The sequence below is a fragment of the Callorhinus ursinus genome, unplaced genomic scaffold (assembly GCF_003265705.2).
Source record: "Callorhinus ursinus isolate GAN/ISIS: 27379988/994484 unplaced genomic scaffold, GSC_fseal_2.0 scaffold60, whole genome shotgun sequence".
Classification (NCBI taxonomy): domain Eukaryota; kingdom Metazoa; phylum Chordata; class Mammalia; order Carnivora; family Otariidae; genus Callorhinus; species Callorhinus ursinus.
Window position 1 is genome coordinate 6,439,652 of NW_027397122.1, and position 14,812 is coordinate 6,454,463.

At 52.1% G+C, this 14,812-nt stretch overlaps 1 protein-coding gene across 1 annotated transcript in view; it reads right to left on the reverse strand.

Moving 5' to 3' along the window:
* ABCA13 (ATP binding cassette subfamily A member 13) overlaps positions 1-14,812 on the reverse strand; it is a 369,210-nt gene that overhangs the window by 250,259 nt on the left and 104,139 nt on the right. Inside the window, exons 20-24 of the mRNA XM_025853136.2 lie at positions 14,112-14,230; positions 9,754-9,917; positions 8,964-9,043; positions 8,148-8,269; positions 681-875 (exon numbers count right to left, since the gene is read on the reverse strand). Of these exons, the coding sequence (XP_025708921.1) occupies positions 681-875; positions 8,148-8,269; positions 8,964-9,043; positions 9,754-9,917; positions 14,112-14,230 (680 nt within the window). The remainder of the gene's footprint in view (positions 1-680; positions 876-8,147; positions 8,270-8,963; positions 9,044-9,753; positions 9,918-14,111; positions 14,231-14,812) is intronic.

Below are 14,812 nucleotides of genomic sequence, written 5' to 3' on the forward strand. Positions count from 1 at the left end.
GAGGGGTAATCGGGGGTGTCCCCGGGTCAGCCGTGCTCACCGTCCACTGTCAACTCTCTCCCGCACACGTTGTCATCTTTGGGTTTCTCAGACCGTCCTCACCCTCACCCCACTGTGTGCAGGAGTGTGTGGGGCAGGTTACAAGCTGGTTCCCAAGGTGACCAGGGCCCGCCCCGTGTTCCCTGCCGTCGGCACACCTTCTCCTGGACAGGCTCTGGCAGAGGCGGGCACATAACCCTCACAGGACAGAGGCTGTGGGTCTCAGGACATGATGGGGCAGAGAAGGCCAGGACCAAGGAGGGGTGGGAGCAGCTCCCGACTCAGAGCAGGGCACGGGCCTGGCCCGAGGAACCCAGCTTCCCCAGATGTACCGCAGGAAGGGTCCTTAAGGAGGAGGGGAACCTGGCACCGAGGTGAGGAGGGCTTTTCCTGGTGGGTCCTCCTGTGCTGACCACACTGAGGGCTGCCAACGCTGTGCCAAGTGTCCCCAGGGGCCTGACCCCAGGGATGCCCCGGATGGTCTCCTGAGCACCCCCTGATTCCGAGCCCCACCCCAGAGTCAGCGCACACGAGACACGGAGACTGGCCGAGGCCGCTGGGGTCTGCAGGCGCCCCCCTGCCGCCCCTCTGCGGACGTCACGAGGCCCAAGTCAGGCCACCCCCCACGGTCACCCCCTTACTTTGTAAATGACATTGCGTAGATTCAGGTTCTGAGTCATGGACACGATCAGAGAATACACGTGGGGACCGGGCAGGCCACACAGTTCCTTGGCTGCAAACCAAGACTTCCGGTCCTCAGGAAGTGCCACCAGCAGGCGGAGAACGTCTGCATCACACCTTCCAGCCTGGGCCACCAGGAGGGTACTCAAGAGCACCTGCGTTGGAGCGGGAGGGTCAGAGGTGAGTCCAGCTGGCACCAGCAGCACCCAGCACAGCCCTTCCTCAGCGAGGACCCCCCCCCGAAAGCCCATTCTCCCAAAGGGCTGAGGATTTACCCATACAAATACACGGAATCCAAACCTCTGTGCGCTTCCAAACATCCGAGTGGAAACGCCTCTAAAATGTGCACATTATTCTCCAATTTTGAAGCGATCTGCCCTTTCTGACGATGCAGGAGGCAGGACCTCAGGACCCTCCACCCTCGTCGACCCCGAGGGGCCCCCACAGCCTTTGACTCTTCCCCCGACACAAGGTCTCAACCTTTGTTTTTCAGCTGTCGGTGTGAAACTATTCTCTTCCTCGTCCATTTTCAAAATGAAAACCAGCTCTCCAAAAACGGTTTTTGAAAAGAAAAAGCGTATCCCCTCAGAGGAGGAATGAGGACATCTGGTATTGCCGCGCGCGCCACAGGGAGGGGTTCTGAGCACGTCTCCGTTTGCGTATGGCTTTCAGCTAACGACCTTCACGATAGGACAGGGCATAAAGCAAAATTTCAAAAACGGACTTCCCATTTCTATGTATACTGTGATGCGTATGATTAGTGTGAACCATTCAGACCAAGCAAGACCCTTTGTGAACCAAAGCTACTGTTCATTTATTAGGAGTCTCACGAGCAGGCAGAACTCATCAGATGCCTTCCTATAATACCAGAAAGAGCCCAGGAAAATCATTAAGAAATAGAAGATGGCATCAATCGTGTTTATCAGTCAGAGCCCATAAGATGCGCATTTATGTGTTTATGTGTTTACGGGTATTTTACGGAACGGGCTCGAGTCATTGTGGAGGTGCAAGTCCAAAATCCGCAGGGTGGGCCAAGAAGCTGGAGACCCAGGGATGAGTTCCAGTTGGAGTCTGGAGGCAGAATTCCCTCCTCCCCTGGGGACCTAAAGTCTTTTCGATCACAGCCTTCAACTGATTGGACGAGGCCCACCCACATCATGGTCTTTACTCAAGCGTCCACTGATGTGAATGTTAATCTCATCTAAAAAATACCTTCACGGCAACAGTGAGACTGGTGCTTGACCAAATACCTGGGTGCCATGGCCTAACCAACTTGAAATAGAAAATTAACCATCACAAATGGCTAGGATGCTAACACTGATGTACATTTTGAATCTTTGATTGAGTGTTTTCACACCTTAAATTAACCAAAGAGTCCTTTTCCGTATGGGACATGTATGGTGCAAACACAACTTGAGAAAGATTTCCTCAATGCCACTGTTTTCAAATGTGCTCTCCTGGGGGTGAAGAGTAGTCGCCTTGGGGATGGGGTAGGGCACATGCAGAGAGGGGGCGTGATGGGTGGAGTACGGACATCCAACATTTGCTTTGACTGGGGCAGCCTGTCTTTGATCACTTCCATAACGTGGGCTTCTATATGAAATTTTCCTTGAAAATGGGATCCATCCAAGCCCACACAACCCCAGAGACTTCCCCCCGGCCTTTGAGTGAGGATCGACCAGAACCGGCCAATGACAGCCCATCCGTGTTTGCCCTGGAGCCTGGTCTTAGCTACCATCTAGAGCATCACCCGGCGGCCCCCAGGGAGGGTCACAGTCAATACAACTCCTAGAATTTGTCCCAGGACAAAAATATGTCTTAAAAACTTCTGTACATCTATTTAAACCAAATGCGGGGGTCCCGTGCCCATCATCCAGAAACTCCGGCCATGCTGCAGTGAGCAACGCCCTGAGCATATCTGCATCCACTCCTCTGTGTCTTCTAAACCTTACTCTTTATCTTCCTAAATCTCACTGTGTCCATTTTTCCTACGTGGAAGGCACCTGAAGCAGGAGTAAAGAAACAGAAATAACACTCCGTTTTGTTGGGTTGGAGGGGCCACGTATGAGTCCTCATCAAAGCGAACCATGGCTTTGCTTAGGCTGATACGGCCACTTATCAGAAATGGGGAGGCCAAGGTGTTGATGTTTTTTCCGACACATCCGTGTTTGGGATCCAGGACGGGCAGGGCCCCGCACTGGGAGCCCGGCGCACCTCGGGGACGGCCTCGGCTCTGCCCAGCTGACAGCTTTCGATGAGGGGTGCAGGGAAGCATGGAGAGGGACGGCCGCTCTCTGCTTAATTACGACCAGGCAGGAAACACCACCAGTGATGTAGACGGACTGGGAATGGGGACAGCGAGTTGGCCGTGTCACAGTGATGCCAGCAAAATCAGTGAGATGAGCAGAGGGGAAACACTCCATCCTCCATGGGCAGAGAGGGGCGGCGGGGCTCTCTGCCTCCAGTGTCCGGCTGGGCTCAGATCTGCTCAGGCGATGACGAGCTACGAGCAAGGATAAGCGCCGGCATCGAGGGCAGGAGCAAGCTATTCGGACCTGTTGGGAGGGACGGCAGACCAGACAGAAGGGCTCCAGAGGAAGGCTGAGGGCAGCTGGGTCCTTACCCTCGCTCTCTCCCTGTGTCTGAGGTCCACGAGCCACCCTCTGCCCGGCACCGAGCCGCAGCCTGGCCCCTGGGGCAGAGGTCACCGCCCCCCTCGCCCACTGAGGCAGACCCCGGCTTCGCTGCAGTTCCGGGGGGGAGAACACGACTCCCACCTGGCTCTCTGTCTCCACTTCCAGAACATTTTCCCCTCTCCAGGCTCCAGACAGGATATTGGGGCTACTATCTACAGGTTTTAGGAAGTCATGGAGAAAAGGAAATCGACCTTAGTTTTATTTCTTTTTCTTCTTTTATTTTTTAGAGAGATTAGGGGGATGGGGGGTGCAGAAGAGGAGGGAATCTTCAGCAGGCTCCACACCCAGCACAGAGCCTGACGCGGGGCTCGAACTCACGACCCTGAGACCGTGACCTGAGCCAAAATCAAGAGTCGGATGCTTAACCGAGGCGCCACCCAGGCGCCCCAACCTCAGCTTTATTTCTTAAAGCAGACCCTAGGAACTGGCAGCGCCCAACAGAGTCAGGGCCTGGATGAATCCTGACCGTGGGTCATCCAGGAGCTCTTGGACAAAGCGGCAATTGCCACAAAGCATGTTGGGAGAGTCACCATCAGTGAAGAATTATCTCCTTTGGACAGCACAGTTATTAGGCTAGGACGTTGCCAGGCCCCCAGGTTACGTGCGGCGGCTGATTTAAGAGACAAGCTGCTAAACAGGTGTGGTGGCCCCTGTCGGGGCCACGGCTAACCCTCTGCACTCATGACTTGAATGAACACACACTCGGTATGCTCCTCTCCTTTGGGACGAGCAAGGCTGAGAGAGACGAATGACACTTTGCAAAGCAGAGCCAGGATTAAAGACTCAAGGAAGTTCAGAGTTATTGACTGCCACTAGCAGAAGGTACTTTGGCAGAGATCAGCACAAATCCTATAAAACAGGTTCACAACTATTTACATCAGTGCAAGCAGGGAGAGATGTACCCCGTCGGCAGCAGCGAGGGACGTGTCTGCGCTTAGAGGTGGCAGAGAGGCTGAGGTGTCCGGATTAAAAGGACCAGAAATCCAGCCCGAAGCAGCAGAGATGGGGTCCCTTGTGGGAAATGGGGGAAACCCAGCCTCCAGGATAAGATGCCCCACACAGATGGCCTTGTCTTCCAGGGGACGCCTGGCCAGAATCCTCCTCGTGGGCCAGAGACCCTCAACTCCACTCACACGTTATTGTTTTTTCTCTGGGGGGGAAGGGAGGGCGGCGGGGTGGGGGGCGGGGGTTGCAAGAAAAAGCAGATTTGGGGCGCCTGGGTGGCTCAGTTGTTAAGCGTCTGCCTTCGGCTCAGGTCATGACCCCAGGGTCCTGGGATCGAGTCCCACATCAGGCTCCCTGCTCCGCGGGAAGCCTGCTTCTCCCTCTCCCACTCCCCCTGCTTGTGTTCCTGCTCTCGCTGTCTCTCTCTGTCAAATAAATAAATAAAATCTTTAAAAAAAAGAAAAAGCAGATTTTGACAGGTGTCTACTCCAGAGTGAGCTACACCAAGAACTACATGTTGCAGTTTTTCAGCAGACAAACTCCATGTGTTGCAATAAATGGGATGTGAGGTGTTAGGTCAAACCCCATCGGGCATCTCTCTGCTCCCAAACCGCACCGGTCAGCTGCTCATGATGCCCACAGAACAAGCCTCAAGCAAGAGGTGCAAGCACCTCTGCCCAAGCAAAGTAAGACAGAGTCTGAGAATACCTTCCCTCCTAGGAGCCGCCCCAAAGAGATGAGAGCTCTCTTGGGGCCCCGTCCCTACCTTCCTCCGCAAGAACCCCCCAGGAGGAACAAACCCACTGAGGACCACAGATGGCGTCCGAATTCCCAGGCCGTCCTAAGGTGCTCAGTTGTTTGGAGAAGAAAATAAAGGGCTAGGAGACAGACTCCCAGTCTATGTGGGTCCTGACTCTGACCTCGTTGCTAATTTTAAAAGAATCAAAACACGGCCGAATACAAAGAAGGAAGTGACAGCTGCTCTGAAGACAACAACAGGTCATCGCAGCATAAAGTACCTGCGTTCCTCACAGAGCGGGTTGTGGGGGACTGAAGCCCAGGACACAGGCAGGCCAGGCGGATCCCAGGGTCCCACAAAACCAAGTCTGTGGTTTCGGTTTAACGGGCGCTGCTGCTGGTGGTAAAGAACACAGCACCGCAGGGCAGCAGAACTTCCCGTGGGCACCTGCAGCAGGCTCTCCGGAGCCAGATCCGAGGCCCAGGATCAGCCTCCTCTCCGGCCTCCTGGCCTCCCTGCCTCTGACCCTGTGCCCTGAGTCTCCAAGCCTGAGCCTCTCCCACGTGGCTCTTCACACCCGTGGGTTCTCAGCATGGCCACCTGAGCCCCAGTGTGACCACCTGTTCCCACCGCTGTCCCCGCCGCTGATGTGTGCCCTGCACGTGTGATCTTCCCCGCACAGCATGTGTTTATTTGTGTGCCGCTGCATCGAAGGTTCTGGAACGTTCGCTCCCTTAGCACTTGAGGAAGGACACCTAGTGGAAAGGGAGGTTTTCAGTGACTGAATGAATGCATGCATGCGGGTTCTTGCAGTCTGTCCAGGGCTCTAGTGCCACTGCATATTCCCTGTGCGCCACCTGAAAATCTCATGTGGCAAGTTCGCAAACTGACTGAAAGTAGGATAGACAAGCCCAGGGAGGAAGACATCGAGGTTACCACCAAAAACATGGCGTTGCTGTCAGCCTGGCAGTCCAGAAAAAAAACCCAGACCCCACAGTGTGGTCCCCTCCCCAGACACGAATTCCTTTCCTAAGATCTGTGGACACAGGTGGGTCCGTGGATATGCTTAGTGAGCAAAGCAAATAGCTTCATCATCTAGCTGAAGAGCAGAAATGCAAGCTTGCAATACACCTCCCTATTACCTACCGGTCCAGCTATTTAGGCGACCACAATGGCTTACATCGTCAGTGAGGCGGAGCAAGACACAGCAACGCAAAGGAGCCGGGGCCAGATGCTTGGCAGGCACAGCCTTCCCTGGATAGATCACCAGTGACACCTGCTGACCGCTGGCCGCCTCGGGCAGCTGCCATCACAAGAGCGGACGATCATGTCCGTTTCTCTCTTTTTTGTGGTCTACTCTTGTTTGTTCGTTTGCCAAGGGCGAGGTGGGTGGAGAGATGGGCGAAATGTAACTTCCAGTTACAAGAAAAGAGCGTCTCGTGATACATATAAGTGGTGAATTACTATGTTGTACATCTGGAACTAATTTAGTATTATATGTCAGCTACACTTCAATTAAAAAAAATTTAACTGTGGAGCCTAAACCCAAGTATTATAAAACTTTGCCCCCCGCCCCCCATTACAAGTTCCAGGAACTGAAGATTTCAAACTGAATCTAATCGCTGCTTTTAAACAGGGCAACACGGGAGGTGTTCTCTGCACCCCACCTTCATGCCTGACACCCCCATGCGTGTCCACCTCTGGGATTTTTCCTTGAAGACAGATAGTGGGGGACTCGCCATAAATAACTTGGTGGTACTATAATTTGAATTCTGGGTTCCTGACTTCTAACTGATGTCTTTCTTAACGCAGATGAATTCTGAATAATACGCGCACCTCAGGGATCCTGCGGTTTGGTTCCAGGCCGCTACAATAGAGCAAGTATCACAATAATAAAAGTCAAACGAATTTTTTGGTTTCCCAGTGCACGTAAAACTTATGTTTGCTCTGTACTGTAGTCTATTAAGTGTACAATAGCTGCTGATTATGTCTTAAAAAGCACATTTCTGGACTAAAAAATACTTTATTGCTCAAAACCACTAATCACCATCCAAGCTTTCAGCGAATCCTAACGTCGGCTCAGAGGTCTTTGTAACAAATACAATAATAATGAAAAAGTTTGAAACATCGCAAGAACTACCAAAATGCAACAGAGACACGATGTGAGCAGATGCTACTGAAAATCTGGCACGGATAGACTCGCTCGATGCAGGGTACCACAAACCTAAAATCTCTAAGAGTCTGTCCGCTACGCACGATAAAACGAGGTGTGCCCGTAACTGATGTACCTGTCAGAGCTTGTATGGGGACCCAGCTAACCAAAATCAGCATGAAATTAAATGTCTGTTGCGGCCCCGCTGATTGTCAATGAAAAAAGTCCCCTAGAGTGCGATCTTCACTGGTACTGCTTCCGGAATGTTCTCAGTACAGAAAGTAAAACGACAGCTGGAAATGCGTGAAAGGCTATCTCACCATGAGCTAAGGATCCGGTGATACCAGCTGTGGGAGGCATGGCTTCATTATCCCCGCCTCTGTGCACAAACCACACCCAGCACCAGCCCTCCTCTCGGTGCGCGCTGACCCTGTGCCCTGGCCTCCAAGGAGGGGACACAGCTCATTGCCCGACAACTTGCGCAATAAGCCAGCCCCTCTGCACACGATATCAGTCAGGGCACGGGTATCCTCGACTTAAAGGCAAGCACAGCTGACGTTTAGAGCGTTCTACGTGTTTGAGTTTTTGCATATTTTTGAGAATTCTGCAACCCCTACCTAACGAAGCTGGGGCCCCTGGGGGGTGTCGTGCATCAAGGCTGGGAATAACTGTAATCAGTATCATTGCCAATTTTATCCTTTCTGACCCCAACAAGACAATGTTAGGAAATTAAAGATCCCAAGGTTCTGGCTCCTGGCTTGCCCTCCCATTTCCTTCCCACCCGTGGCTAGCCCCTCAGCACAGGACGGGAGGGGCAGGGGACAGGGGACCACAGCGCCACGCTAGCCCGGGCCAGCTGGGGGGCTGGGGGGGCAGAGATGACAAAGCTCCGCACCTGTGAACGGGAGACGTTGGCTTCTAGAATACTGTGGATAGTCTCGTCTGAGATGCGGATGGAAGAGCGAAGCTCGTGGGTTAGCTTGGAGACGTTCTGCATCAAATCTTTGACTTTTACATCTGAAAAACCATCAAAAGGAAGGAAATCTTGTAATAAGAAATGTCCGAGCTATTATTGACTGTGAAAACACGAATCCATACTGGACCCTGGCAAGGATCATGCAGCCGGTAATAAACACTGGGTGAAGCCGCGTCCTCCCCTCTGGAGGAGCCGAGATCAGTCATACCGAAATAAAACAGACCTAGGGTGTGTGGGCTTTCCTGCTCACTTGACCACTCTCTCTGAGACTCGCGTATTTTAGGATTTGCTCCAGAAAGATGTTCTTCTTAGAGAAGTGATCAGCTCCTGCAGAAAACTCATTCTCTCCAAGTATTTCCTTATCCCGCTTTATTTTAACCAAGAGGAGGATCACATAAGGAGTTTCCAGAACTCTCCGCACCTGGCCTGTTGGTGCTAGGAACTGTACAGATAGAGCGGACGGAAAGCAGAGACTTACAGACAGCTCATGGCTTGTCTGGGGAGGCAGGGCCAGGACGACACAAAAGTTTCTCTTCCTCCCCGCTCCTGGTTTTTTGGTCGGCAGAATTCCAGAACTTTCCTTCTTAACCCCAAATACATCAGAAGAGCCAAGTTCTGAATACTTTGTCACATACAGCGCAATTTTCCCTTTGTACGTTCTACTTCACTAACGTGTTTGTGTGAGAAAGCACACTTCATTCGTAATTGAGCAAAGCTGGAGGAAGCACATCTTACCGCCCGTCATTGTGAGATTGCTAAGAAAGGTCAGCATGGGATTCCCAGACAACCAGGTCTTCTCGAGGCTCTGGGCCAACCTAAAATGGCAGAAAATTAAAGCGAATTTAGGCAAGATAAAACACCAGAAACAAGGCGGGAGTGAATAATCCTGCCTCCGTTCCCAGGAGATGAGCTGGATGACATCACATTTCCAGAAAGTTCCTCAGATAATCAGACACACTGCATCTCCTGACGCCCTCTAAGCGTGAATGCCCACAACTGTCACGACTCTGGCACTGTTTCCTTGGAGCCCCTGCCTGGCAGGGTGAGTCAGGGGGATGACAATGCATGAGAAGTGGGTCCTCATAAGTGTGGAAAGAACGGATAGACTAGATCACGGAGCGCGTGAGAAATTGGGATATCAAGGAGTCAGTGACCCTTCTTTCTGTGCATAAGTCATTTGCAGAATACAAAGTATGCGACCTCCCCTTCCGCTGGTTTGCACGTGGAGGACACAACAAAATTAATCCAATAAGAAGGCAGTTTGAAGGCTCTTTGCCTGCTCTTACAAAACATATTGAACACCGTATTACAATCTCGGATCTTTGATCTCACATCTTGATCATCCGTAAAGCTAGCCTGAGCGCGAATGCCGCTCGTATATTTCACCACTGAAAAACTTACAGTCATGGAAAACTTTGCTATTGCTATATGGTCCGAGATTCACAAACTGAGATTTAGAAACTCAAGACATCTTCTTTATGAAGGAAAACACGGGGGCGGGCAGGGGGCCCAAGAGCATACGTACGTGCGCACGTGCTGCCGAGCCAAGTCCAACAGCGGCGGGCATTCACAGTCCCACTCGGTGGCGTGCTCCAGGCTGCTCTTGAAGCTTTCCAAGGAGCTAGAAAGATTCCTGCGGAGACCTTCACAATTTAGCTGAAGGGGTGAGGACCACATCTTTTGTATTTCCTAGAAAACAGCAGAGATCCAGTTAGAAACACACACACTTGTTCGTCAGAGCTCATGCCTGGCTTCCAGATAAACGCTTGCCCCTGCCCACCGCAAGGACTCCGTGCAATGCAAACGTTCTGCTCACCTTCTTCTCCCGGGCAAACACAGTGCTGGAGACTGAGAACATACAAGGAGGTCTGATTGCACCTGCCCCTTGCAGAGTAGTGGAAGGAGCCCTTGGCTGGGCGCCTGGGGATCCCGCCTCTTAGCCCTGGCATTGCTACAGACTGTCCAGGCAGGGTGGCGTGCTATCCAAGGTCTGCCAGAGAATGAGCACCGTCCAGCTGGCTACCAGGAGTTCATTCAGTCCTGGTTTGAAAACTGAGCCTTTGCAGAATTCCCAGCCACAGAACCCACCCCTGAGAAGAAATCGTATGTGGCTGTCCATACATAAAGCGGGTAAAAGCTGGGTCTTCCCTGCCCTGAAGGTCCCTGTCTCCCCCTTGGTGAGGGGCATAGTGAAATCCCCAGTCTAGGCCAGATTCTAAGAGCCCTTGCCTATCTTAGCATTCTCTCTCTCTCTTTTTTTTTTTAATATTTTATTTATTTAGTTGAGAGAGAGCATGAGCGGGGGAAGAGGTAGAGGGAGAGGGAGAAGCAGACTCCCCGCTGAGCAGGGAGCCCGATGCGGGACTCGATCCCGGGACCCTGAGATCATGACCTGAGCCGAAGGCAGACGCTTAACTGACGGAGCCGCCCAGGCCTCCCTGTCTTAGCATCTTCTTTCGAGCATTAACCAATCTCATGAAAGACAGACCAATCATTTCACAAAAAAAATTTTTAGAATAATACCTATCTAAAATACCTATAAAAATGCAAAACATTTATCGTATACAAAATTAAATGACGAACACAGGTAATGTAAATTTAAAAGAACTGGAAAAGCGGCACACACGTAGGCACGTTTACAGATACACGTGCCAATCCATACCTCCCTTGGACACAGAAATTCTGCCACATAGAACTGAGTCACATCGCCAGAATTTTATGTCATATTTTATTTACATCCCCTGACTCTTCCTGATGTTGGAGTCATGGCCCCAGCTTCTGCCAGTGAAGGGAAGAAAGTGATCAAATGTAAGTCGACACTTTTGTAGTATTTCTGCTCAACACAACGCGGAAATATTTCCCCCAAAACCACCATTAGTTTCTCTTGCGAAGGAAAACCGTCTATCATTCCGCTGACCAGAGAGAGCTAAGAGCTATATTTCCCAAGGAAAGTTAACCGTGGAAGAATACTGAAATGTACCCGAACCCTGGAGTCGCCTGACACAGCCGAGCAGGATCTGCCTGGGGGCCCGGGAGTTGCCAGGGTAACCGGGGAGCACTCACGGGGAGCACTCACACGGGACCAGAGCACCCGGACTCACGCCACCACCAGCACCTCGGAACCACATCACGGGGGAGCCCAACCAGCCAGCAGACCACCACACACCTGGCACCCGCTCACTAACTCGTCCAGGATTGTGGGTCCCTTTCCAAGTTCACGTTTTTCCAATCAATATGGGGGTGAAGCTCCCAATCAATATGGGAGTGAACAGAAATCCTACAGAGTTGTTCATTCATTCATTCATTCATTCATCCCTTCGCTCCCCACAGGCTTGCATCCCACGGAGGATGTCAGCTGACAGCCATTGCACAAGGTGGGTGGACGTCCAGGCCCTGTCTCAATAGCCTCCCTCCTCTGTGGAGGCCCCTCTTCCCAGCACACAGGTGCACGGATGCATCTGGGTCAGAACTTGGGGTACAACTCACTTCTGAGAACGTAGGTTGAATAAAACCCACTGCCCTGGGGCTCTGCCCTTGTAGAAAAGAAACTTTAGTTCAGAATTCAGTAATTATATGCCAATTAAATGTAATTCTACTCATTTATAATATTCCTGCTATGGATCTTATTCTTAAATTTAGCGACACAATAATTTTGAAATATGTGGGGTAGTAGAGAAGGACAGTGCATGTCCCTCCCCAGCAGCAAGACACTGGAAAGAAAGTTCTGGCTTCCTTCATCACAGGCACATTGCACTCCGTGCAAGATGTGTCGGGTGCAACATCCAAGGCTGTACTTTGGGGACAGGGTCAAGCCACCAAGCGCACAAGTCTGGGCCTGCCTACAAGAGGTCAGGGAAGTGTACCCAGCATGCTTTGCAGAGGCAATACTGTCCACAGGTGGGTCCAAAGGGCTATATTTGGGGAGAGAGTCAGAAGCCCCCAGTCCAACCTGGGTTCCAGCCACATTCTCCACGTCTGGACTCACTGGGCACTCTGCATCATAATTTGATGCATTTTTATTTTCTGATCTCCATTTAGCTCCTTACTGCTGTTTCCCACAATTGAGGGTACCGAGTGGACTCAGCCGGCGTGCTCCCTTCCGGTGGGACTCCTCACTGGCACTGAGGCAACCCTCTGTCAGAATGTTTTGTCAGATCCTGGAAAACTAAAAATAGCACGGTGCCTTTGGCTCGCCTCTGGGGGGCACTGGGCACTTCACACCCCAGAGCCTGAGAACATTGATATTTCTAAAAGCCTCGCACTCTTGCAAACCTTGACCCATCCTGGAGGCTTTGCATCCTGAGATAAGCCAACTCCTATTTTTGTCATCAAAGACAGGAACTCCTGCTCTCTATCCAAACGGATCCAACTGTTGGCAGCCCGAGCTGTTAGTCACATAGAAATTGGAACCATAAAGGCAATCTCCGAGGCAGCTTTGAAAGCTGGGGATGCTTGCCTTGCTTTATGATTGCAAACCTCACTCGGCACTCAAAAGGCGTCTGTCGGGGTTTTTATGGATCCACATTTAATACGGGACAGAAATCTGTGCAACCTGGAAATAAGATTGGCATGGTCTCCGTAAATCAGTGTCTGTATGAAAGACACCATGGTCCGCATGGTGTCATCTCTGTAGGGACCCCCCAACCCTGTTTCCCGAGCACATCACCAGTCCTCCCGAGCCTGACGCAGGCCCCCCCCCGGCTCTTGCCCCACACCGTATTGGGGGACTTGGCCTGAGCACCTCCAGCCTCCCTCCGCGGCACCCTTCTCTCTGCTTGCTGTGATAATCCAGCCTGCCACGGACACGTGTGAAGGTGACTCTGCTGGAGCACAAAAGCCATAAAAGATATCCAGAACGGGCGCTTGGAGAAAGGAAGGCACTCGGTCCATTGCTGGACTCACGTCGCTGTCATCCATGCCTCCCCAGCAGGTCTGGCCTGCCGGTGGGCCCCGTGGCCTTGGCTCCCAGGGGAAGGCAGCTGGCCACAGGCGAAAGGCACAACCTCGGGCCCAGCTCCAGCTCAAGGCCCCACGTGGCCGTTCCCTGGGCTCGCGTCCAAGTTCATAAAAGGGAGCCACGAGGCTGGTCCCCATACAGCTATTGGCTCTCGATGCCCACCGCGTGGGCCGTTAGTCAAAACGCACGGTGGGCTGGTGAATGTTTAATAACCGGCTCTCTGGGAAAAAATACGTTATTTGTAGCATTTGCCAATTTCCATGGTATAAACGGTGTCACCGCGGCCTCGCTCAAGCCACCATCACGACCTCCCTGAACACAGAATTAGTTAGAGATGCACAGCGCTGCACTCCTGTAAGGTACTCCCGCCATATAGGAGCAGGAGTTGTGAGCCATCTCAAGAGCACAGACAATAGTCAAACACACACGGGGCGCCTGGAGGGCTCGGGCGGTTAAGCATCTGCCTTCAGCTCAGGTCATGATCCCAGGGTCCTGGGATCGAGTCCCACATTGGGCTCCCTGCTCGGCAGGAAGCCAGCTTCTCCCTCTCCCTCTGCTGCTCCCCCCTGCTCGTGCTCTCCCTCTCTTTCTCTTTCTCAAATAAATAAATAATTTAAAAAAAAAAACACACGAAAATAATTAGGAATGGATGAACATCTGTTTTTCACCTAATTTATTGTCACATATGTTCATATCATCTGCTTATCGAAGATGTCGAGGTTTAAGAACCAGCTTGCGGGGTTCCCAAGAATGGAACATCCCACTCTCACAAGGCAGAAGCCAAGGGGAGGAGGGCCGCAGGCTAGCCTCTGACATGGCTGAGCGTGGTTGTAGGGGCAGAGCCAGCACGCTCGGCATGAGCAGACTGCCTCGTGTGGCCAGTGGGGATGAAGGTGACATTCAGGGACATGAGGCGGAAGACAAACCTTGTAGTGGTCGTGCACCACGGCGGCCCCCTGGAGAGCAGGTAAGATCAGACTCCGCGTCCCACCTTGTTGGCAGCTCAGAACAGCACACAGCATGTCCTTGGTCAAGGAAGGGTTTTCTGCGGGAGTAAACACATAGACACGTCATCAGCAAACGATCCTCTCCCCGGTGAGCCGCTCTCCCCAAGTCATTTCTGAAAGACCCAAAAGGATGACAAATTCATAAACATTTCTTAAATCATCAAAATGCATATTCAGAATATGAAGGGGAAGCTGCTGGGTTCCAGACGTCGGGTTTTTTCTGGATGTAACTGAATGTACATAAATTAATGCCCCTCCCTCTCCCCACACTGGCCCGTCTTTCCGTAGCCCTTTGGGCAGGGTCCCCATTCACCAGTTTGCCCAGAACAGCCCTGGTTCCCCAACTGCCCTGGAGTAGCTGTGAATAACGCACTCTTGGATTCCCCAAAGTGCCCCAGTTTGAGGGGTGAGTTATTCACATGGTCAATTTGAGGCCCCCTCCCCCACTGTCCCCTACCTCACGCCTCACAGCCCACCTCTCCACCTGCTCGTAAGGCTTCCAATGGCTCTCGATTCCCTGGCCCAGCCCCCAATTCATCTTCATCTCTGAGTCATGGGGCTCCTCCTAAAGGGACATTGTTACAGTGACAAAGGAAATTCTCAACTTTTCCCATTGGTGA